Source organism: Marmota marmota, unplaced genomic scaffold (assembly GCF_001458135.2).
Source record: "Marmota marmota marmota unplaced genomic scaffold, marMar, whole genome shotgun sequence".
In the NCBI taxonomy this organism is placed as follows: domain Eukaryota; kingdom Metazoa; phylum Chordata; class Mammalia; order Rodentia; family Sciuridae; genus Marmota; species Marmota marmota.
Window position 1 is genome coordinate 6,880,526 of NW_026000078.1, and position 27,015 is coordinate 6,907,540.

The window sequence follows — 27,015 nt, forward strand, 5'->3', positions numbered from 1 at the left end:
TACATTATTTTCCAGCAAGGCTACTCCATTCTTCATGTTCCACTTGATTTATTATCAAGTTCATATATTTGGAATTCTTTACCTGTGAATACCCTTTACCTGTAATAACAGGATCACATACAGAACAAAATATTTCATAATTAAATTCAGGAAGGCATCGATTAATAGATTAACAAAATAATTACACTAACATAATGACATGGCAAACCTCACAAAATTAAGTAGAAAATAACTGTTTTCTATAGACAAATCCCAATGATCTCCAGAGAGGACACTTGTTCACAAAGTCCTCAATTTTGAAAACATGCTTCTATTATAAAATCATACAGACATAGATTAAGAAACTTCCGAAATGGAGAAGTACCATTTGTATGCTCTTCCCAACTCCCTCAGAAAAATTGTAATTTGTAAGGGTCATCTTGCTGGTTGGTTTTCTTACCAGATTTAGGAGGGAGCAAAGGGAGGATGCTGGGATATGTTAGCATTAGCCAGGCACCCTGAGGTGGTTCAGTTAGCAAATAACCAGCCCAACTGCTGATTGTGGAAAGAGTGTGGCACTGGGGTTACTCATCATGTGAATGATTTACATTTTGGAACTTTGCCTCCTGGTCACACAGTATATACCAAGCTGTGAGGAACAAAGGCCAAGAATATACCTGACTTTCTATAGCAATTCCTTAACTGAAGTCATTATAGGATATATCATGAGAAACACACCTGGATCCACCTGTCTGGGAGTTCTTCGGAGTCCATTGGTCCGTTTCTGCCAAGAAAGGTAAAACAAAGCAAAACAAAGATGTATTGGTCATTTGGCATTATGAAATTACATTACCTCTGACATTTTGTAAGCTCAACAAATGCTGCATTTTTCAAAATAAAAGCATGACTAAATTGGAACACCGTCTTAAAAGTTTGTTTGTATTATTTAACCCTTTTAATTTCTGTAATAAGTCTTCCATTTGAACATCATTCCATCTCCTATTGCCTCTGAGGGGGGTCTTGCTATGCTGCCCAGGCCTGCTTAGAACTTGCCATCATCCTGCTTCAGTCTCCAGAGTAGTTGGGATTACAGAAATATGCCCAGCAAACATCACTACATTTGACAAGTCATTGATATGACTCCAAGAAAAAGAAATACTTTTGTGTGCCAATTCCAGATACTGTGATTTTTTTTTTAAGTTATAGTGACTATAGGAAATAGGAGAACAAAGCCCAGGCAGCCATTTGGGGATGGGAAATATTTTCAGAAAAGTCATATGAATAATAGCCTTAAATTGACCTGCTAAAACTCTTAACTCCTCTTTCTGAGACCTGACATAATAGAGAAAGAAGAAAGATATGCAACCTCAAAACAAAGTTCTGAAGCTCTGATTTTAGCAAACACTCAAATGAGTCTAATATTTTAACTATGGACCAGTGTATCCGAATACTTAACAACAACAACAACAAAAAAAAAGTAAAAGGAAAGAAAAAAACAGAACTTGCAGCTCTGAAATCATGAAAGTGAATTCTTATTTTAGAAAAGGAATCCATAGATAAAATTTAAAACAAAAGAGATTTAAATTTTTTGAAATGCATGGTTACACATTTGATTTCACAAGCATTGAATTCATTCTCACCTAATAACTATGGTAATCTCACTAATTAAGAAGGACTTGATTTTTCACTTTTTATTATACAACTGGATAAGAAGCTGAGTCTATGACTACCATATAATCCAGATTTTCACAAAAGCAATTTTCTTTTTATGTATGTTGGGTTTTGTGCCTGTGTGTGGAAACTTGGTTTCATTCAGAGCACATTTGGCTTTGCTAAATACACATTAGTCATGGATTTTTCTCAGGGTTCCTTCTGAAGTTGTTTTTTACTCACAAGTCAAATGGTTGAAACAGGGTCTTTGAGCCTTCGAAAGGGCCTCAAAGCCAAATCTAGCAGATTCTCAGGCACAGGTGAAAGAATTGGAAAAAACTTTAAAAACATATTTTTTTTTTCACCACAACTGCTTTCAAAATGGATTTTTAAAAAGACAAACAGGATCATTAAAGTGAGCATTAAAGTTCTGTTGAGCACGACAGATAGCTGTACTGGAATAACTATTATAAAGAGAGTCTCTGTGAGAGGCAAATGCTACCCTGGGCCTCTTGGTGGCTACTGTACAGAAAGGGGAAGCCTGATAGTGACAGATTCATACCCAATAACGTGAAAGAAAACTGCTTTCAAAGGAAAACTCATTCTCCCTGACGTTTTACAAACTTTCTGGATTTCCCATAAAAAGGACAATACGACTGACTATATTTGCAATAGGCATATATATAATGATGGCTATCTTGCCATTATTGACTTCTCTTGTACATCACCTTCTTAATGTACATTAGAAACTGTCTTTCATCTGATATTCTAAGTTCTATTATCAAAGTGCTTGGGTGGCAAGAAAGAATTCAACCTTTGGGTCCGAGTCCCAGAATCCCTAAACCAGCCCTATTTAGAAACTGTAAACTTAAAATGTGAAAAAAGAAAACATAATAGGATTATTAAGAATACAGCTTAGAGAATAAAACTAAGTTCAAATTCGGTACATCTCTTTGCCTCAGCTTGTTCATCTACAAAATGGGGATAATAGTAGCATCTACTTCCCAGTGTTGGTAGTGAGAATTAAGTGAGTTAATTTACATTAAGTGCTTAGAAGGGTTCTTGCCACATGATAAGGCTTGTTAAGCGATAATTTATTATCACTATCATTAACTTCATAAAATTTTGAATGTTTAAATTCACCTAAATGATACATTCTTGAACTGAGTTATTGTTTTATTTCTTTTTGCTTTGTTCTTGAGACAGAGTCCTACTATATTGCCCAGGAAGGCCCAAAAATTGTGGACTCAAGGGATATTCCTGCCTCAGTCTCTGAGTAGCAGGGATACAGGCACACCAGTGTGCCCAGCTGGCTCCCTGCTTATGGTCCAGATTCTTCCTCCTGAAGAGTCACTGAAAATTAGTCACACTGAAAACAAACTTTTCTGCAGGAAAAGTGGACAGAGAAATGAACTATGTGATAAATTATAAAAACAGGAGGGAATATCAGCTCGTGAGACTATTGATAGAGTTTGATTTTATTATACTTTCAAAGCACCTAAAAAGTAAAAAAAAAAAAAAAAAATGGAATATACTAAACAATTTTAAAATGCAACACTCAGCTGTCATTCTGTCATCCCTGTCCCACAGACTTTCCTCCCAGATCTGGATTCTCAAAAGCCTAGGCCAAGACTGAACAGGCTCTTGTCCCCAGCAAGAAAAGGGGAACGAGAAAAGAACATTATCTACTAGCCATTCTGGGAGTTCTCAGTTACAAACCCATGAGACCATGAGAATCCGTCTTCAGGGCCTTCTCAATCTCCTTTGATCTACCTAGAAGGGGTGAGGAACAAACCTGATTTTATAAGCACCAGGTAATTATTTGTTGCTTCACTACTTAATACTTATTTTTTTTAATACCGGGGATTGAACGCAGGGGCACATGACCACTGAGCCACATCCTATTTTGTATTTTATTTAGACACAGGGTCTCACTGAGTTGCTTAGTGCCTCACTAAGGCTGGTTTGCTGATGCTGGTTTTGAACTCGTGATACTCATGCCTCAGCCTACCAAGCAGCTGGGATTACAGGCACAGGCCATCACAACTAGCACTTATCTGACAGTTTGTCTTTAAAAAAAAAAAAAAATCTTTGTTATCCAAAAATCTCACTTGTGTTCTTTCCTCTTTGGGGGAAAAAGGCAATTATTTCTGTTGGTTTTACCAACAAAACAAGCAAATCTTCATTTGCTATCTGGCATCTGGTTCTTCTATCTTAATCTGCATTAGGGAGTGGATTCAAAGTAGCTGAATAGGTGTGTAATGATAAACTTGCTTCTCGAAGTTGAAGGGGTCCTGAAGTGCCACTCTGGAATGAGTGTGGCCATGGAGCCTATGGATCCCATGGCTATCAGAACCTGACCTACCTTGAAAACCAAGTGTGAAATTAAAATAAAAACTCACAAAAATGCTCTTAAAAGACATACAGAAGAGAACTTTCAACCAACTCAAGGAGAGAAAGAAGGTTATCAAGAGGGGAAAGGAATAAAAAAAAAAAATCCAGAACTCTAAAAAGGTTTCATCATCAACTTGGGGGGAGAATATTTGTTATTGAAAGTGAACACATTGTTATGGGGTGAAAAGATGCTTCTTAATCTTCTTTTTGCTACAGTTCTTCCTTGAACCAACTAAGGTTTCCAAGTACACTGGCCACCATGAAAGCTCCCACACTCTTCCTCCAGAAAAGTAGAGATTCTCAGTACAGTCAGTCACACATTAAATAAAAACCATACTTCTTATATTAAAAGTTAAGGAAGTCACTAAAAAACCTATTGCTACCTGATGCCACATTTAAAAAATGTGAAAATTAATTCCTTTTATTAATAGGCTTATGTGTCATTTTCAAGAGTATATAAGTACCTGAAAAAATTATTTTAATATGTGAAAATTATTAACCACTTCTTATTAGCACACTTTCTTTCTGTAAATACACCCACTTCACATTACCTTATTAAAATGAAATGAAAAGCATCTTCCTTGGAAAAAAAATAATACATATGCCTACTAGGATAAATGTTAAGTAACAGTGAGTTAAAGTTCAGAGCCCTACAAGGTATCTGTCTCCATAATCTAAGAATAGTTGGGAGTAAGTGAAAGAAGTCTTCTTTGCCAGATCATCAGCACAGCTGAGAGAACCCTGACACACTGATGAAGAACCTTTCTGCAGATGAAATACTGAAGGAATTTTTGGTAAATTTACTTCACCCTAAAAGAACTTGTGGCCTATTTTTTAAAAATTATTATTGTCTATCTTGTTATGCATTCCTTGATCTAGAATCCAGATTCTAAAGCACACTTAACAGACACACTACAAGCTGTATCTAACAGGAGCTTCTTGCTGTCACACTCTCAAGACTCTACCTGTATAAACCATGTGCTCATGCAGAAGAGGAACAAGTACCTCTTCTGTATGACATACATTCAGTTGTATTTTTCATTGTTTTTTGTCAACTATATAAGTTATAGCTTATTAGAAACATACTAATAATGTAACACTTTTATTGCTATTTTATTTCTTGGTGTTAGGCATTGATAGCACTTTTAAAAAGAGATAATTGGTACATGTTAAAATCATTTGGTAATGGTTCTTTTCTGAAATTTGCAGACTACTTTTCGTTTATGTAACTAATCACATGCATTTTATACTTTACTTTGCTATTGTACTTTAAAAAAGTTTTTGCTATGGCACCAGAGGTATATTTCAGTGGTAAAGTGCTTGCCTAGCAACACAAAGTCCCTGGATTTGATTCTCAGCACCTAAAACAAACAAACAACAACAACAACAACAACAAAAACCTTTTGCTATTTTGGCGGAGTCAGGTGAAAATTTTATTACTTTTGGTTGAATGCCAAGGCCATGATTCCATGGTGGTCTACAATCTGCATATTTTTCATTTTTGTGTTTTTTTTAAAGTTACTTTACTCTGAGAAGTAACAGGGATCACATACTTCTAAGCCATTAGGAGAATGCATAAATCCAAATGAAAATATTATCAGATCTTGATTTGATCAATAGGACATAACAATAATCAAATTTGTGCTCAAATGGAAAATGACAAGAAATATAAAACCATATCTTTAGGTGAACAATATCAGAAGTTTTAGTACTGGTAAATGTGAGGCAGACACACATTTCATGATAGGGGACATGTCTACCAATTTCCTGGGATACGGCCGCCCTTCCCTCTGCACCAAGTATCACATTTTACACACAGTACTAGACTAAGCATTCACACTGCCCCTGGACCCCAGGTCTACAACAGAGAGGTGAACAAGCCTCTGATGGCACTCACAAGCACCTGGTTGCTCCCTCCATTTCTCTTGCTATTCATTTTAAATTTGCACATTTAATATTGCACAAGCTCAAGCCTGCTTAAGTTAGCAAATAACTTGAAATGCAAAAGTTATATAAAATTTTTAAATGTTAATCTTACCTCTGGTTGTTTGAGCGTCCCTTGTTCTGAAACAAATGTAAAAATTGGCATTGTCAGTGCAAAGTTGTTTGGTTTGGTTAGCAACCTTAGCTTGTTCTCTGCAGCGTGGCAAAACACTGCGGCTTTGTTTTCTTAACTGATCCCTGTAATATATTTCCAGGGTCCCTCAGGCTGGGCTAGTAATTGTTTTGCAACCAGGGTTCTCTTACCTTATTGGCTTGTCAGTAAAGTGACTCATAGTTCTAAATGACTTCTAGGTTATGCTTAACTTTTTCAATTGTTTACTAAGCAATGTCAATTCAACCACATAAAATTCTCTAAAACAAGGGCTTGCGTGAAATTATATGTGTGACAGCTAGAAGCAAACTTTTCTTTCAATGCATCTTGTAAGAATCTTAACATTAAGTTACAAAGGTATTGAACTATTTATAACAATGGCAAACTTAACACAGTATAGCATTCCATATGGATGTTTTTCCATTAACACAGCTAACAATCCTTATTTTTAATTTTGGGGAAAAAAGTAGTTTGGTTTAAAGATGTAAATAAAAAATTAAATCAGGATTTGATTCCAGTACTCATTTTCCTTTCATCATTAATATACATCTCTATAAATAGGTGGTAATATCTCTTCACTACATGTCAGTTCCTAAAATTGATTAATAGTTATAATAAAGACCTGGGATCTGCAGGTGAGCAATCTGGTCAAAGGGCCAAGGCTCCCTAAGAGAGTAAGAGCACACACAGTACATTGGAAACTGCAGACAGTTTTTTTGTTTCCTTTCCTCATACCTAAGGAACACCTAAACTTCTCCAGAATAAGCTCAAATCTCACACCACTGTGAGCCTGCACCTGTATTTTCCCATCCAAAATGATCCTTGAGAGAAGAATCAGAGAATAGAAGATGAAGCAGAAAGATACTCAGAGAGGAAAGAGAGGCCTAGGTGGGAACACTGTAGGGTGTTCCTTTAAAAGACTCCAAAAAGCCCCCAGCCAGAGTTCATGAAAAACTCCCACCAGGACTCCCAGCTGCTGCTATCTGCAGGAAGATTGCCTGGGGTCTGGAACAGGAGGTTGGTTGTTCTGTTTTGTTTCTTTTTCTTCTTAAAGTACCACTACAGATTAATGGAAATGGAAGATCCCTGGGTAGAAAGTCACCTTTCTAGAGACAAGCCCATGTCCCTTTGTCAATTTCAATCTCCATTCTCCCGGCTTTCACAGATGACTGACTTTGTTCTATGAAGGCACTTTTGCTAGGCCTGGAATTAGCCTTTCAAAAGAAGAATTCCTGGACAAAAATCTATTTCACTTCTTACTTTTCTCACCATTTGAATCACACAAAGTTCCAGGGCTGGCTAGAAAGAGGGTGTATAAGAATTGGTGAGCCCCAACTCAGAACCAAGGGTAAGTGAACTTGGGTTCTTAACAGGGCAGCTGTGATACCTGTTTCACTGGTTTGCCCTGAAAGACCTATATGTATTGCAGGGCAGTCCTAACCACCTTTTCTGCTGGTTAGTTAGAAAGCAGGGATCAGACCCTGGAGGAAGCATCAAATGGGAGTGGAGTTTAACTTTACCATCCAAGAACACTCAGGAAAGCTTTGATATTTCTAGGTGACTTCTAAAATGAGGAACTCTCAGATCTTTAAGGTTTAGTGTTTACAAATGAATATATATCTTAAGTTCACTTAAAAATATCGTTTCGGTCCTCATTCTTTGCATAGAAGACTTTTTATGTCCTGTGAAGTAGGGTTTTGTTTCAAGATGTTTTCCATGTATTATTTGTGGCATGAAAACTGTGAATGCCTCATGTGGTGGGAACTGCCATATCAGGCTTCCTGAGGGTCCTCTGGGTGCTCCTCCGGGAGGAGAAGTGATGGCAGTTAAGGATTCCTTTTTACTCTGCAAATACTGGCACCTCATTACCCAAGGAAGAGATCCAGATTAGAAGATCCTCCTTTACAGGCTCCTCATTTCTTGGAGTGTAGGGACTGGCTGCACCCTAGTCAGTTCCGGGCATGTCTGAGGATCAATTATGGAATCCAGGAGAGCAGAGCCTAGGCGATGGACAGAAGCAGTTGATAACAAATAAAGAACACTCTGGACCAGGCAGACCTCCTTACTCGGTTTCCTTGCTTTCCTTTCTCCCCATTCTCACCAGCTCTTGCTATCTTTCTTTGACATCTCATCAAGAGAAACTTTTTTCCTCTGAAGAACTACTCTATAGGAAGCCTCCTTTGTGTAACTTGGGTAGGAAAAAGGGAAAGGGGCATCGTGCTGGCTATGACTACAGCTCCAAGGGCACGAGTCCCTCCCTTTCCTGCCGTCACTCCCCTCCCCATGGCCACACATCTACCCTATTGCATAGACAGAGGCCCACTGCTTCCATGGATTTGGCACCTAGTAGCCAGCATGCTGGTGGGCTCTTGCTGGTATATCACATAAATAGCAGCTTTGTAAAAATCTGGATTTTTATACAGTGACATCTCATGGTAGGGCTCTGTGTTAGAATCTTCTCTGAGCTCAGAAATTCTTCTCCAGGCTCCTTTCTTTATGCTCTTGAACTGCAGCAGTGGTCATGCCATTAAACTAGACTGCCTCCTTCATGATCATAATCTACATTCCCTTAAGCACACAGTGCAACAGCTAGTTAACTGACATGAAAGTCACGAAAAAGAGGAAAAACATGCTGCAAAGCTATGTCCTATAGATTTCAAAGTAAAAAGTAAAACTTCACTCTGACTGGAAAACAAACAGAAACGCGCTACTTTCTATGACATGTTCTATGGGAAAGTTGATCTAATTTTGAAATCCACAACCCCATCTTTGACTTCCTCTCAATATGTATCCAAAACTACAATGCAGGCACTTGGATTTCTTGAAAACTCTGCATGTGTCAGCATCAGATCTGGGATAGCAAGAGCTGATTATCATCAAAATGTCTTTGGCTGAATTCTGACCTAGAATATAGGTTGCTGGTTGAGATCTGATGAAAAAAAAAAAATGCTCTCACTTTTTCTGTCTCTCTTTTTCTCCTGGGAACTTTCTTAGGGTAGTAATTCAATTCTTCAAGTTTCTAAGTTTTTAATCCTCAACTTGTCTTCTACCCTGCAGCCTCCTTCTCAGGCTCCTATTGATCAAACTATAAAATGTCCTTACCCTTTCAAGAACCTTTCTAGATAGTGACTCACAGGCCCTCAAGGGGTTTATACCTTGCATTCTTTTATCACGTCCCAACTGGTTTAATGTAATTCTGAGAAGTGGTGTATGGAGGTGCTGGAAGCCTTTGCAGAGCTCCACCTTCAATGCCAGTGAAGCTCAGTGTGCATATTTGGGTAAAAGAAATGATTTCCACTGTAGCTTTACACTCGCATTGTATAATTCTCTTGTTTAAATACAAAATTCAGACCTGCTATGTTTGTTTTCTCCAATACAAGTGGTTCAGAGTTCATAACATTATTACACAATGTGCTTTGTCTCTTATATTAAGTTCTATTTCTCAAGACTAAACAAATCAATGTCTACCAAGAGTGGTTGTCACAAAAGGGGCCACAGAAAAGTAATTACCTGTATAGTTATTGAAGGTGCCTTGCCATCATAGCTAATGTGCTATTTCTGTGAAACATAAAACTAAAAGACAGTTGGACTGATCAAATTTTGGAGGTAGTTGCACAAATGCTATGCTCATTACTCAGATCTATAGCAATGTTTTGTAAAGAAAAAAATAAGCAAACCATAAGCCATAAATAATACTTGGAAAGAGGCTTTGATTTTAAGTCTTTTCAGGAGCTCTAAAGGAACCCAACCATATAACAGTTTCCAATTCACTTTAATAATTATTAATGTATCATTAAACTGACCCAAATAGTTAAATGGAAGGAATAATAACTACTCTGGAACATAAAAATGTCTCAATGAGTTAAAAAAGAAGACTAATTTGTACAAGATGTTGTAAGTACTATTATGTAGAACTAAATTCATTTTTTGGTTATGAAATTAACGATCAAGACTCAGTTCATGTAAAAGGAAAGTGATGTAATGCCAAGTGGCTAAAATAAAATTGTAGTTTAAAATTTTATCTCTTATGCTAAAATAGGCAACAGTATTTATAAATGAGCCCATTTTCAGATGCCAATTTGGGGTACAGGTTCTAGGTAGCAGCCTTGCAGGTTTAAACCAGTAGGATATCAAGGCAACTTCCTTCCAATTAGATAGAGGTGGCTATAGCAGCAGCAGGAGCAGCAGCTGGCCTAGATAAAAGAGCGATTATAAAGATAAGCAAATGGGGACCTGCTTCAGTTAAATATTAGAGCAGCTGAGGCTTGCATTCCCATTATGGGAAAAGGTGCATTAAACTGAAGTTGTCTGCTCTGGCAATATTTGCCTTCCAAGGTTACCTTCCTTTCTTAGACAGGGAAGACTCAAACCAAGCTATGTTGATCATTGTCATGGTAAAAAAGGGACCAAAGGGCTTAGCCATATATAATCAAGGGGGGAAAACATAAATGTCCCCGAAGATTGCAGTCTAGTATTAAGCATTCACAATAGTATACTGTGAAAAGGAAATGCCAGCCTAGAATTACATCAGCTTTGCAGTAACTTGTTAAAGAGTCTATATCATGGAGTTCAAACGTATTCATTATTAACGTTGGAAAGTTTTGCCACATACTTCAGAGCCCATGTACGTGTTTATCATATGGGTTGTTATGGTGAATGTGAAGGAGTCAACTCAAGTTCAAGAAAAAGAGAGGATGGAACTGCCTGTTCTTTACTTATATCTATGCAAATTCTCAAATGTTAAGACATAAACTCATCATTCTAAGTTGTATGGTTTATTTTATAAAAATTAAACAACACGTTCTTCTACTTCAAAAGTACTTAATCTGTTATAGTTATATATATGTGTCATACTAGTAGAGTCACAGACAGAAGAGGCCTGGAACCCAGGCCACTGCTTAGGAGCTGCTCTGAAAGACTTGTGTATAAACAGTGCAGGTATGAGAAGTAAATTTTATTTGTTAAAGCTGCTGGGACTGGGGGAGTGTTATTCACAACACGGCCTAACCTTGGGAAAGAAATAAAACCTGAGTACAAGCTAATTAAAGAACAACTTAATTCAGACTACCATCCGGTGGTCAAGGTGAGGTTAATGATTGGCCTAGGATACGAAGTACTGAAAGGGCAGACCTGGGAACTGGAAGGATAAAAGGGGGCATAAATTTTAGAGTTGGCTAAGGTAAGAACCAAGAAGGAATTCTAAAAATGGGATGGACTGGATCAGGGAGCAGATTTCTCCAGAAAGAGGTATTTTTGTCATCAGGTGCTCTGTGAACTGGTTCATTTTCTTGCTACTTATTAACCTACCCCGATAATCAATGCTTAGGTCATGAGCCTTTCATTATGTAAATACAAGAATACAAAGAAATGCAAAAGGTCTATCCAGTTCTATATCTTTGGTTCTTAAAGTATTAGCTAGAGATTCTATGAGGTTTTTATTCCACTTGTCTACCAACTAATCAAGCTCCAGCCTTGGAGCTTGAAACAAAAGCTGAAACAAAAGCCTGTACAAGCTCCAAACCACTTGCTTCTTCTAAGACAGTGATCTGAAGGGCCAGAGGCCCTGGTGCATCACATTCTTCTCATTCATCTGTCCCTCGGCTTGGTGGTCTATCCACGGCTTATCCTTGTACCATGCTTTCCCTAAAGTCAAAATATCAATCACAGATCATCATACCATTGAGCCTAAATGCACAGATAGACAAGGAGGCAATTATAATAAATTCCAAAAAGGCCATAAGAACAGTAATCCTAAAATGCCAGGGACACACAAGGGACTGACAAACTAAGAATGACCAGATGACTAGTCTGAGACTATTAAAAAAAAAATCTTCAAGGAGGGGCCAATATTAGCATTGGAGTTTTCAGAAATGAAAATAAGTCTATCAAATGAACAAGGGAAGGAAAGACATTAAAATAGAGAAGCAAATCACCCTTAGATATATAAACATGAGAAATGTAGTTATGGAATTGCAAAAAAAAAACAAAAAAAAAAAACAAGTTACTTGGTTGGCTGAGGAGGAGTGGTAATAAATAAGACTGGAAAAATGATCTGGAGCTCCATATGCCATATTGGGAAATTTGGGCACTATTCTGGAAGGACTAGAGAGCAAGCAAAATGTTTGCACAACCAGTCTTTATTTTAAATGATTTTTAAAGACAATTTCAAAAGTTATGTATAAGGAATAAGATTAAGAGCAGAGAAGAAACTTTTAAAGTTGTTGAAAGAAGAGACAGTAAGATAGATAGATATATATATATATATATATATTATGATCTGTAACAATACCATATCAGTGGATTCTAGGAAAACTCAGAAGGAAAATGAAGACTATGTTAGTGAATGGAGATGAGAGAGATGGGGTAGGCAAGGCTGGTGTGAGAGTATGGATGGTGGACTTTTAACTAAAAAAAAAAGAAAAGAAAAAAGAAAAGAATGAGGTAGGGTGGAACAAATAAGGGTGGTTTTAGATATGTGGTATTTGAGGTCACTGCAGCACACCTGGGAGGGGACATATGAGGGGAAGATGGAAATTTTAAATCCAAAGTTCAGAAAAGATGCTGTATGTAGAGATGGAGCCTTATACACATGACGTGTTAGTTGTAGTTAAAGCCAAGTTGTAGCTAAAGATCTGAAACAAATCAGATCTCCAAAGGATGGCATGGGGGATGGGATGGATATGAAGGAGAGTGTCAAGGAGAATGGTTAATAGTGTAAAATGAGAGAGAAAGATCAAGAAAGGTAGGGCCTGAAATGTGATCTGGCAATTAGCAGGCAGAGTGGGATATACTCTGACCTTCATTTAGCCTCTCGAGGAGTCTATCATTTTGTATAAACTAGCGCCTCTTTTTCTCTTCTCAACTCCTGTCTATAAATGTGGTCACTGTTGAATGAAGATGACATATTTCCCTTTATAGAACTGACTTCCACCCAACAATCCAGTGTCTATCTAGCATGATGTAACCATTCCTACTAGTCACAACTCTCTGTGCCACAAGTGGACTCCTGACTCATGCTGAGTCAATCCGAATCTTTTCATCCCTTGAGAAGACAGAGTATGTTAAATATTGGATCTATAAAGTCCTGTAAAGTTGGAGTGATTCTCAAACCTTCTATGATTTATATTCTGTGGGAACACAGATTGTATAAACACTTGTGTTTTCCTTAAATCAATACTACACACTTGCTTTAAATTTGCCTGTTGGGATGATTTCTGCAAAGTCAAGTTTTCCTGGATGCAACAATCTCTCCATACAAAAGCCCCATTCAAGCAAACAATGTCTTCAGCTCCTGATATATCCTGTCCTTCCTCCTGCCCTCCTCCACACCCACATTTTCCCTGATGCTAAGACAGTCTTGGAAAAATACCCTGCTGAACTGCTGCAAGCAATGCTTCCTGGATGCCAAAACAAAGAACTGTTCAAGACTCAAGGTAATGCTGGGACTTTTGCAGGCTGCGAAACAGCCCATAAAATCTGGCTGCTGCCCTTTCAATATAGCATCTATCCTACGATGCTGAGATCAGACCCACCAGGCTCAGGTTCATACCCTACCCACAGTTACAACCTGCCAGTCAGGGAGGAGTGAGCTTGAGGACAGGATGTCATGACTTCCAATTTTTGGAGGACACCAGCTTGGACACAGGGGAGAGAAAGCTGTGGATGCAGCTGTGACACAGATCCTATGCACCCTGATGACAAGGACCCTAAGGACCACCAAAGAAATCCTGATCTGAAGGTAAAAAGGGAAGCCTCCTAGGCAGGTTCTTATCATTTCAGACCCCTAATTAACTGACTATGAGATTCAATGTCACTGGTCTCTTCAAAATCTTGAGCAGAAAAGGATATGAAAAGTAGAAAGAGGAGAGGCACAGACTCATACAACACAGGAGAATGGAGGTCAACGTGGGATGCAGAGAGAATCAAGAGCACAAGAGAACAGGTCCAAAATTCCAAACAGCAAATTTAGTCAGAGGCTCAAAAAACCTTTTTCCTGCTTTATAATGAATTATATATCAATGTTTAGACAATATGCTACCTTTTAATGGATGATACCTGTATAAGCAAGTATTATAATCTACAGGGCACTCACAGTCTTTGTTATTTTCAAATTTCTTTTTAAATTTTCAAATTCTCATGACCCAGTTTCATCTTAAAATAAGGGAATAGGTTAGAAGCTGTCTAAAGTCCTTCCAGCTCCAAGGGCAGGTATGGTCCTCCAGGTTGCCTGGCTTTCTCGCAGCACTTGAAGACATTCAGATTTAAAAACACATTTGTTTATTAAGCTAATCAAGTTCAAAACTGTTTCTAAACTGAGAAACTTACAAAATTACTCCCTTTCACAGAGAAAAGCGAGCACAGGATGACATACCAGAGTAGGTACTGGGAGATTGACATGTTGTCCTAATTCACATGCCTGGCAGCATGTCCAATGCTCAAGAACAAACCCAGAAGCTGGTCCACCTAGATTTGATGCTTGACTCTACTGATTCTCTGTACCTCACTTTATCATCCACAAAATAAGAATATCAAGAATGCCAACTTTACATGAGTTTATAGTGGCAATGTACTTACAACAGTACCTGACACTATAAAAGTATTTATTTAAAAAAAAATTTCTAAAGGCTGGGCTGGAGCTAGAGTGTAGGTCAGAGCAGAGTGCTTGCCTAGCATGTATGAGGTCCTGGGTTCAATGACCAGCATCAACCACCACCACCACCACAACAACAACAACAAAGAGAAAACAAACAAATTATAAAAACTATGTGCTATTATTATCACTATTTTATAAGGGTAGAAACTAAAATTCATAAAGGTTAAGTAACTGGAATCCAAAATCACCCAAGGAATAATCTGTAGAATCTGGTCAAACCTAAACAAGACTAGAGAGTTTCAGGTTTTCTGACTACTATGCTACATGCCTATACAAAAAGACTCATTTAACGACAGAAGACAGAGTATGTTGAATTAATGACCAGACACTGGGGATACATATGGCCCTGATCTTTCTAGATCATGAATTCCTAGCTGATTTCTATCAACTGGTTTAATATAAGATACATTTTAAGACCTCTTAATGTTATACTTATGTATCATTTCAAAGTTTGGTGCTCATTAATTTATTTTAACCACAATACCTCCAGGCTATAAAACCAACAAAAACGCAGAATAAGCCCATAACTTTTACAAAACTGACTTCTTATTTTAACAACTCAAGATTTAAATAGTTCTTATTATACCCAAATACTGTAGTAATCATCAGTACCATCTAATGGATCCTTACAACCTTCTTCTCAAATTCATATTTTGAACACAAACAAGCAAAAGCTCATAATGTTCAGGTAAATTTCCCCAACCTCAGGTAGCTAGTAGATAACTGAGGTAGGATTCCAACCCTCTCTGTTTGACTTAACTACTGTCCTTCACTACTCCCTTTAGAACAGAACGACCATGTCAACTACAGGGTCACTTCATATTCTTTAGACTCCAATTCTCCAAGTCAGGGCCATGGGATTTATAAAAACACATTAGCCTACCAGGATATCAAATTATCTCAGAAGAGATAAAAAAGATGGAACATAAAAATGGAATGACAAAAAATTAAGTGATCAATTATATCAGGCAGACAATTAAAGGATAACAATAATAGTATATAATATTTCTATTAGCTTTTGTAAACTGTTTTTAACCTTCAGGCAGATATGAGGGATGACCCTGTCTCTTTCAGTTCACAGCCCTGTGCCAGTTGCAAGAGCCTGCGGACCCCATCAGACATGGGAAAGGCTGCTCTGAAGACTGAGGGAGCTCATGAAGAAAGGCCAGCAGCATGAGGCAGGGCAGACCCCATGGAGGAGCTCTTGCAATGCCAGGACCTCTAGTCTTGTGCAGCTGTGTGGGCCTAGCACAGAGAAAGGCACATGGGGCCCTCTAAAAATGTCTACTGAAGGAGCTAAGTGAGCAAAATGTGCTATGATCTTGGTCCTCTAATAGGATTCACCTTTTCTACAATTGCCCATTTTCTGAACTCAGCTCTGAAATAAGCTATTCCCTGTTTCACTCTTCACATTATCCAAAATAATTCAATGTCCACCTTTTCCTTTGGGAAAATCAAAGGTTGACATGGCTACCTTTTGAACTCAAGCTGTTAAAGATCCTTTCTTGTGTTCAAAAAGTTTTACTGATTTTGAAAGGTCTTATTGATAAAACACAGAGAAACTCAGGGGAAAAGGACAAAGAGAAAGAAGAAGAAAGAGAAAGAAGAAAGAGGCCAGAAAAGAAAGAGAAGGGAGAGAGCCCAAGAGAAGCAGAGAAGCAGAGAAGCAAAGAGAAGTGAAAGGCTATTGAATGCATAATTGCCGACCAGCTCGGGTAACAGCCATGGAGTGCTATTTTTAAAAACCAAGGGGAAAATATTTACATAAAATCCAAAGCATATATGCTCTTTGTTAAATGCTGGAAAATGACAATGTATTCAATTCATTAATTCATTGATGTTTAATCTCTGAAACCATTGGCAAGTCTAAGCTAAACAGCCAAGAAGAGAAAGAAGAAATTTAGGAACTAAAGATAAATGAATATTTTCTTTATTTTTTTTTTTGTTTTTGTTACTGTTCTTTCATGTGTGTGCTCACTATATTTGTACAGTTTTTAGTGACATCCTTAGGGGTTGATGCTTATCAAATGGGTTATATGAAGCCATCTAAGTTCCTCTTGAAGACCTCTGCTTCCAAGGTACATATAAATCAAATGGATTTTAAGCTGTTTAAACCAAAGTCATGTAGAAAAGTCACACAAATCTTAAACAATCTTCTAACTGTGCTTATGCGTAATATTTTCCAAAGGAGATATTTCATAATAAACATATTAAGAGTAAATAGGTCTTAATTATGTTGAGCAAGTTTTATGTCCTCATTAAAAACAGAATCCCAGCAGTAAACATGACTTACCACCAGAATTACCTCTGCCACAATTGTCTACTCTTCCCAAACACTCTTTGTGGGCTCTTGCTCCACACTTACAACATAAATAGCCTTGATAAAATGTTCCCCTGAAAGGTAAAATTACAGAGTGATGCATTAAAATGTGATAAACTCTGTTTATATGAAATCATTATTGCAAAATGCCAGGGCTGGGGGCGGGGATCACAGTGCTACTCAAAGCATCCTCAGTAGAGAGAAAGGACCTCCCCTGTGGGGTCCTAAGGGGTATTTCCAAGTCTAAGGCCTAGGAAAGATCTGTTGGATCCAAACTGTGAAGACAATATCCCTACTTCAGAATGTTTTGGCTTGAAGCACTAAGCAATTTCACTTGTTCATTTCAACTCAAGAACAGGCCTGAGCAGGCTTACCTGAGGAGCATCTGGCAGACTTTGCAGGATGTCACCCGAGTGAAGGTGTGCATCTTGAAATCATGGAAATTGGAGTCTGCATAGTCTGGCCTTATGTTAGATCTGTAAAAAGGAAAAGGTCACTTCCTAAAGAAAGCTTCACAACAGAACAGCAGTCTAGGCACCTAAAAGCTAAATCCATCAAAACTGCATTGGGTAGAGGCCTGATTCAAGCAAAAAGACTATTAAATATGCAATGATTTCTAAGCCATCTACACATTAAAACATGTACCAATATCCAGTGCTATGAGCACCTGTAATACAGAAGGACATAATCTCTCCTTAGAACTGAGTGTTTCCAAAGGACTCTGAAGCATGGTCCCCTAGGTCAACCTGCTGAGAAAAAAAGCAAAATCTGCTAGATATTCATGCTATGTGATAGTTTCTTTTCTCCAGCAACACCACTGAAATATAAACTAGTTGGTGACAGTGGGAAGGAGAAGCAGAGCACCGTGAATTTACAGAGTTGGTCTCTAAATAGGTATGGGTTATTAATGATTTATAAAAAAAACCATTTTATAGAAAGATTTTAAAAAGGCATTAATCTGATAATTAAAACTTCTTCCCTAATAATTCACTTTCTTTGCAATCCAAGAAAAGCTAAATTATTTCATCATTTGTTTTGCATTTTATTTGCAGTAAATGCACCTAAAACAACAAAAAGTTATTACACATATCTTAAATTCACATTCATTGTAGATTGTGCCAGATACTGAGACAACCACTTGACATTCATTACCTTGTTTAATTTTCACATCAGTCCTCACTGCCTGGCCCTAATAATAGCACTAGCTTACAAACAAGGAAACTGGGTCTGCTTTAAAGCAAAGCTTGCTCTAAAATGAGGAAAACGCAAATGAAGAACTCGAACCCAGGTCTGTGCTCTTGGCCACTCTCAGAGAATGAGAGAAATCAGTAATATCCACATAAAAATAATCAGGTTTTGGGGTGTAGTAGGTGTGTTGGAAGCACTTAAATTTAACCATTTCTAGAGTTTTTTTTTTAACACTTTTGAATTTAGCCATGAATAGAAGAAAGCAGAAGAATTAGGAGAGTTTAAATATGGATACAAATCAAAGTACACCTAGAAAGCTAAAATAATACACTCCAAGGTGTTATACACAATCTGAGAGATTGTAGGAAAAGTTTGAGATACTGATGAGCTAGGATTTCCCCTTTTATTGAATACGGCAACTCTCAGCATACAGAGCCTCAGCGTAATGAAGCATAACGCAGGCAGGCGACCAGGCATCAATCTCAGAGGTACCAGGAGAAGCCTTATGAAAAAACATTCGCAAAGGCAATTGGAGTAGCAGGCAGTGATGCAGAAGTGTCAGAGAGGTCAGCCTTCCCATCCATCTGCTGAATATGAGCGTGCTAAAAATGAAATCAAATATTAGTGCCATCTGGGATTTCTCTGCTCTGTGCTTCTGGTGACCTCACTTTTTAGGAAAATGTTCTACTGCATGCTGAAAAGTATGGCCTCTTCCACAGAGGCATTTTTGTGTTGCTGATTAAAAATTACAGAGCTTTTCCTCAGGAAGGGAGAAGAGAAAATGTAAGAATCTAAAAACTAAGCTCTCCTGGCATTGTTGGAAAAACATTTGATTCTTGAATCCATATAACCATGCACTGAAAAGAGCATCAAGACCCATTTCCTTAGCCAGGAAGGGCTGCTGTTGTTCATTTTTCTCTGAGCGTTAAGGTGATACAGTCATAGATGAATTGTCAGGTAACAGTTTCAGTCCTGGGAACCTGAAGAATTCATCAGCCTGGAGTTTTCAAATAAAAGTAGGTCTCTGTCAGGCAGAAACTTATGTAATAGGTCCCAAATATCTAAGAATTTAATTAATTTCAGGAATTGGCCTTGGACAGAGAAATACAACTGTCTCCTGGGGTCAAACCAAGTTTTTTTTTTTTTTTTTTTGTGTGTGTGTGTGCATATTTATGTACATGTACCAGAGTTGTATTTGAACCATTTGTATTGAAAATTTTTACCAACTGAGAATAATCTGACTTTTCAAAACACAAAAATCTGAAAAGGAGAACCACAAACACACCATGAATTTTTTTTAAATCTTATAAAAAAACTGAAAATATTGTTAACAGTAGTTGCCTTAAGGGAAATGAAACTTTAAGTGAGGGTAGAGTGGTAAGGAGAAACTGTTATAATTTTTTAGAACTATAACTGCATATTATTTTAAAACTCTTGAATCAAACATTAAAGAATGAAAGTTAACTTGGTGACCCTGAAACTGCTACTGAGGCACTACTGAATATAAAAGTAGAGTAGAGGGCAGGAATCTGAAATGAGACCACCTGGGCTTAAATCCTAACTTGCAAATCAGTAGCGGTGTGACCTTAGGCGAGTTGGTAAGTATAGAGCAGGAATACTAATAAAACAAAATTCGAAAAGTGAGGTAATGTATGTAAAATGCTTAGAACACTGCCTGACCCAGAGCTGGTGTTCAATCAGAAAGAAACAGAAGTACTCAGGAGAGGATGTGTATGAAAAGGTCCAGGGAATGGATGCAGTCATACCAGGTGCCACCTAAAGGGAACAGAGAGGTCAACCCACATGGACTATATCCTGTGAGGATTGAGAAGCCAACGACAGTAGATTCGCCAGATTGGAAGACTGGAGCAGAAGGGGACAGAATAACATCAGGATTATAGATTGGGAAAAACAAGGGCAAAAATGGTCAGCAGTGGCCTTTGTGGTACATCTCTAAGGCACCAGGCACATCACTAAGCTGTTCATATGCTTTTCCACATTTCCTGCTCACAACAAATCTAGGCAGAGTCATTCACTCCTTTCATAAATATTTACTGAGTAATTGCCATATAAACAGGCCCCGAGGCAGGAGCAGAAAATAGGACCTTTCGGCCACAGTCCAGTGAGTAAAGGAGATGTAGGAAATGAGGTAAAAGTTTAGCAGGGGCCAAGGGATGAGGTGAGATTTTATACAAGAAGTGATATCACATTTAGTTGAAAAAAAAAATCTCTGTAAGTACCACATAGGGAGTTTCTTCTAATGAGGCAAAAGTGGGCACAGCAAGACCAACTATGTGGATGAGCTGTCTACACCGGAGAGCTGAAGATCAAATAAGTCAGTCCACTTGCTCACATAAAAGATGTAGCCACACATAAAAGATTCAATTGTCTTAATACATGACAATTTACTTTGGGGAAGTTGGATGGAATCTTTTGGATATCTAAGTAAAAATGTTCTCATAGCTATTGTTTCACATGGGGTTCATTTTCATAAAAGTAATCAGGCCATCAAATATTTATAAAGCAATATATGTTGATACTCCTAGGGCTTTTTATAACTTTCTGTGCTCTCCTCAGGTGGTCTCCCAATCTCACCTGGCTCCATCACTGGCTTGAAGGAGGACCACAAATCTCCCATTAGCCTAGGCATCTTTTCATTCTCTCTATTCTCCAGCTCTGTATTCCCAACTACAACTCAGGCATCTCTAATGCACCACATGAAAACTCAATTTCCATATCTTTCCTGAAATTTCGGATCCATTCACTCCATCTTGCAACATAGAGACTGCAGAGCCACAGCGAATTTTCGCCTCCCCTTTATTATCTCTGCATATTCATTCTCTTTTATCTCTTCAATGTTCCATCTCCTTCCCTGAAAATCTGACCAATTGTTGACTCAACCTTGAAAATACCTCCTCAAAACCCAGGATACACTCGTGTACACGTACACGTACACACACACACACACACACACACAGCTCCATTTCACTATAGAGAACCCTGACTACTACTTACATACTAGATAATAACATTATACCTATGGAGCCAATAAGTAGAGAAGGAGTAGAAATAGTGCTTAAATTCAGACATTTCAACCTTTACAATTCTTTCCTTGACAGTGATGCCAAGTTACATAGACCTGCTATGCTTTCACTGACTTTGTATAGCCCTCAAAGAAATCACCATGAAGCATCATGGGGACTAATTTATATTCCTACCCCACTTGCCATCCAGTGCTTGAGGGCTGGGTGACTGTCTTCTCCCTGTTAACCCAGCCTCTGTATAGTCATCAAACATTCTACCAGGAAAACACCAATAAAGGCCCAGGTTTTCAAGACCATGAATAGTTCAACAAAATTGACACAAGTGCATTCACATAGGTTGGAAATCAGAATCTAGAGCTTATACATATATATGTGTGTGTGTGTATATATATATGATATTAACATTATACCATGACTATAATTATTTTCTTATTATTAGTATATAATCATGATTATATAATATGATATAATCATATGATATATAATTATATACTAAATATGATTATATCATATTTAAATTTTTATAGGTTTTCACACCTGAGACAATGGAACAAAATGGGTGGAAAATGTGCTCATAATGTAGCATTTTCTTCTTTTGTGTTCAAATGCTTCCCTTTGCCACACCATCAAATAGAAAAATGTAATAAGCAAAAGAGAGATAATTTTTTTTTAATTTTAACACTGGGAATTGAACATAGGGTGTTCTACTACTGAGCTAAGTCACCATCCCTTTCTAAATTTTAATTAGAAACAGGATCTTGCTAAGTTGCCCAGGCTGGTGTCACACTTGAGATCCTCCTGCCTCAGCCTCCCAAGTAGCTGGGATTCTAGATACGCACTGTAGCATATAGCTGAGATAAATATTTTTTTAACTAGGCCAAAAAAGTTTCATCACTCACAAGTGAGAAAACTTTAAAAAAATAAAACATAAAATTACTGATGCTCCACTTGATGTTTAAAATTAACATTTTTTCTCTATTTTAGTATCTGACTATACTGTCATATAGGTTTAGAATAAAGGAAACAAATACTATTGAAATGATCATCTAAAACAATCCTGACCAGAGGAAATAAGGATTAATATAAGACATCCTGTTATCTCATGTCATGTCAGTGTTGATAACATTTAAATATTACCCATATGAATATTTTGACAATTATGTCAAAAATATGAAGTAGTAATGGGTGTGGTGGCACATGCCTGAAATTCCATGACTTGGGAGGTTGAGGTAGGAGGATCATAAGTTCAAAGCCAGCCTCAGAAATTTAGCAAGACCCTGTTTCAAAATAAAAAGGGCTGGAGATGTTGCCCAGTGGTTAAGCACCACTGAGTTCAATCCCTGTTATCAAAAAAAAAAAAAAAAAAGGATAAAAAATAAAGTAGTTATTTTATATTGCATTGAAAGTAAAGGTGAGAGCTGGAAGCACGTCAGTGATAAACACACACACACACACACACACACACACACACCTGAATGCTGCAAGATTTTTTAATATCAAAAACATACTGATATATAAAAATGTATAGATACATACGGATATCTGTATGTGTATGTGTATTTTTGCTGAAATTCAGAAGATACACACTGACTATCAAGAGAGTCCTGAATAATTTTCTATTTATTATTCTATTAAATTATTTTACTTTCAATATAACAAGATGGCTGCATTTCTTGCATTCTTCTATTAACCTATTAACCTCTGTCACTTAGATGGCAATAAATTACTATAACCACTAATTATTTAAATTAATCTTCTTTTCCAAGGCAAGGTTTTGAAATCATTTAAAATAGTATGTATCCTTTATTATCTTTAGGATACTTACTTACATAAATTGCTCTTTTTAATAACAGTTTTAAACACACACACACACACACACACACACACACATCTTCCATTAATAAAGAACCAACAAAGAATTGGATCATTTTGCCAGATGTTGAAGGGTAGTTTCTTAACATAAAGCAAACTCAGTAGAGAACATATTTAATGTAAAACACTAAAACAAATACATTAAGTTCCTGAAGTCAAGTTATATCATTCAACCCAATCCTGAAATATCCAATCAATGCAATATGACAAGAAAAATAAATATGAAGCATAAATATTACTTTTAAAACTCCACATAATTTTAATTTGAAGATGACATTATTGTATTATTGAGAAAAGCCAAGGAAAGAAATTGAACTCTAATAAAACCAAAAGGAAAAAATGACTCATCAAATGGCATTTGGAGAAATTCATGTATAAATGTCCAATATTCATTAGCAAAATGCAATGACATTTGTACTGTCTCTACCCAGCAAAACCTCTTGAGAATCAAAGTTTAAGGATTTTTTGGGGCCTAGTCATATAGACACAACTGTCTACATGATCAGCCATAATCATTAAAAAATGATTATGAAGAAAAGTGAATGCTTACCAAGAAGAAAAGTGGATGCTTACCATAAATCACATTGTTTAAAAAAGACAGTCTAGGCAGGCTGGCACAATAAAATTCAGTTTCCATTGCATACTAACTCTATTGCTTAGTACCACGGGGAATATTTTAAAGCCAAGTTTCCAGATGTCAGCCAAGAACCAGCCATCCCCACAAGCAGATCCTTCTAAATAGCAAATTTAAGCCTGCTAGTTTCTGCACAAAAAAAATGTCCAAGAAAAATCCCAGCATGAAAATTTTGGACTCTATATGAATTAAACTTTTAAATTGACAAAAGGCAATGAAAAGCATTCAAGAAAATAAAACCTGCACGGCAGATTCCTAAATAAGAAGTCTAAATATATTATTATAAATATACTTTCTCTAAATTAATTTATATGTTTAAAACAATTCATTCCCCCTATAACAACAATCACACACATACACACACACACACACACACACACACACACACACAATGAGATTTTGTTTTCAACTTGAAATATTATTATGAAATCCAAATGGAAGAATAAATGTGTGAATAGTTGGGAAGTTTTTTAAACCATAGTGAATTATTATGGGGAATATATGGAAAGCCACGATTACCTCAGAAATAAATATTAAAATGTTTTTAAAGGTACAGTTATTAAATCTATACAAAACAATTAAAAATCAGAACAATAAAACTGGGGAAGACCAAAAATACAAAATAAAAAAGTCTTGAGGGAATCAAATTTATGCAACAAATTGGCTTATAATTTTTATGTCAATTTACTTTTCACTATTCATCTATTCAAAATATTAACTCATTTAAAAACAACTTGTTAAATGCCTAATATGTTTCAGGTGGTGGAATAGTATGGTGAGCAAACCTAAGTAATACCCTTGCCTATTTGGTTGGGGTTGGGGGAGATATTTCAAACATTTAATTCCACAAACAATTCTGAAACAGGACATGCTGAATACCACAATGAAAGATGGTATTAGAAAAAGTTGAAATGCAGAATGTGACCTTGTCCATGGATTATCACATAAGGCTTTCCTATGGAAACAATGCTAGAACTGGGATTTAAAGATGAGGAGGAACTAAATAGGAAAGGAGAGGAAGAATCCCCCAAACAGAGAAAAAAATATATAGATTTCAACTATAAATATGTCATAAAAAACAGAATTTTAAAAATGCTAAGGAAGCCATATGTCTATCATGCTTTATAGCAATATAAAGTTTAGATAAAGATTTACAGTACTTATTTGATAAAGATGTAATAGATACCTATCATGTGGCACCATGAATATAGCCAACAAGATTAAGGGACAAAATCACTGATCTCATGGAGCGTATATTCTATGTAGGAAGGTAAAATTTAAATAGAAGACTGAAATTTGCTTAAAGAAAAACAAAAAAATTAGAAATATTTGAAGAAAATATTGATGACTATTAACATCATCTTTAAAGGTTAAAAAAAATTAAAGGTGGTTGAATGTGCTTTCACTGAAAAGAACAAAATTTTCCTTAAGTCAAAAACAATAATAAATTAAAAGATAAAGTAGAAATCACATCTGTAGTATATATGATAAAGGATTAATGCCCTTACAATATGTAAGTGTACATGAAAATCCATAGGGAAAAAAATGAATATCCCAATTGAAAACTGAAGAAATGAGTGGTTCAATATGTAAAGAAATAAAAATGTTCAATAAATAATAAGACATGTACATAGAGTTACTAGAAATCAAAAGAAATGCAAATTTAAATAAAAAGATATAATTTTACACATCAAAGTCTAAAAAAAGAAAAAAAGAACATAGTATGGGTGAATATATAAAAATATCCAAGCCCTTAAGATGTACTCATTCTTTGACAAAAATTCTGCTTAACAGAAGTTATTGTGAAGTGTTCATTATAAAATTCTTAACAATTAAAAATCAGAAATTTGGGGCTGGAGTTGTGGCTCAGCGGTAGAGTGCTCGCTTAGCACGTGCGAGGCCCTGGGTTCAATCCTCAGCACCACATAAAAATAAATAATAAATATATCGTGCTCAACTATAAAATAAATACTAAAATAAATAAATAAATAAAAATTAGAAATTTTAATTTAAAGAAAGGAAATGAATTACGATACATCTGCACAATGGAATTTAGGAATAATATGGTAGACATATACATTAATCAAGAGATATTTACAATATATAAAAAGAATTGTTAAGAAAACTGAATCTCTATGATGATCCCCGTTAATATGACAAATAACTGCATGTTAACATAATATATATACGTGAAAATATGAACAATGGGTGATAGCATTATGAAGGATTCTAATGTTTCTATTTCAGAGTTACCTGTGTTAAGTTTCTACAGTGAACATATATTACTCATTTTATTTCTACATTTTTTTTAGAGTATAGAAAATGAGAAAGAGAAACAAACACAACAATACATATAAAGCTTTAAAGAAGTTACAAGCCAATTGACAAAAGTCCACGGTCACTGAAAAGAATTTGAGGCAAACACCTGTCTCAAAGCCCAGGCTCTTAATCATTACATTAAAAATATCACAACTCTATTGGAAAGTAAAGACAAACTGAATTAAATGTTTGCAACATATGTGAAAATACCACCAAACAACAGGAACACAGTGAGAAATTCGACCCATGGAAAAGTTGGCAAAGGAAGTGAACAAGAAATCCATAAACAAAAACAACCAGTGAACAGGACTTTGATAAAAGATTCAGCCTCATCAGTAAATGTGTGATACTCAGGAACATGGAAGGCTTCGACAGACATGACACACAGGGCCATTCTTGGACATTGGTTATTTTGCACTCTCTTCTGCATTCCTGTAAGGGATGTGGTCTTTGCTGATGAGTTTAGTTAAGAACTAACAGCCAGATTTGTAAATACTTCCTTAAATGGAAGCACACAGGCTGGTAAGTGCTTCAAAGAGAGAGACTGGCCCACATATATAACCATTCTGCTACAGCATGAATTGAATTTTCCAGAATAGGCAAGAAGCTGTCCAATGCAGGAAATTGTGGGTCCAAGAAAAGCTAGTTAAACTATGCTACATTTACTGTTGCTGTTCCTGCTACCCCCAACTAATTAAATTAGGACTCTGTCCAAATTTCTTGAGTGTGGGGTGTGGGATGCATTTTTTTTCTTAAATATATTTAGCCCAGTAGGAAACCTTGGTTTTCAAAGAAGTGAAAGTAAAGCTTATTTGGTTCTTTATAATAAGTGAATAATTATAAATAAGCTAAATGCCCAATGATGAG

General features: G+C 36.5%; 1 protein-coding gene across 5 annotated transcripts in view; it reads right to left on the bottom strand.

Moving 5' to 3' along the window:
• The window catches only part of Vav3 (vav guanine nucleotide exchange factor 3), a 348,664-nt gene that overhangs the window by 104,977 nt on the left and 216,672 nt on the right, over positions 1-27,015 (bottom strand). For all 5 annotated transcript variants that reach the window (XM_015502627.2, XM_048814637.1, XM_048814633.1 and 2 more), the window contains exons 16-19: positions 17,466-17,567; positions 17,065-17,165; positions 6,062-6,087; positions 718-763 (exon numbers count right to left, since the gene is read on the bottom strand). In XM_015502627.2, the coding sequence (XP_015358113.1) occupies positions 718-763; positions 6,062-6,087; positions 17,065-17,165; positions 17,466-17,567 (275 nt within the window). The remainder of the gene's footprint in view (positions 1-717; positions 764-6,061; positions 6,088-17,064; positions 17,166-17,465; positions 17,568-27,015) is intronic.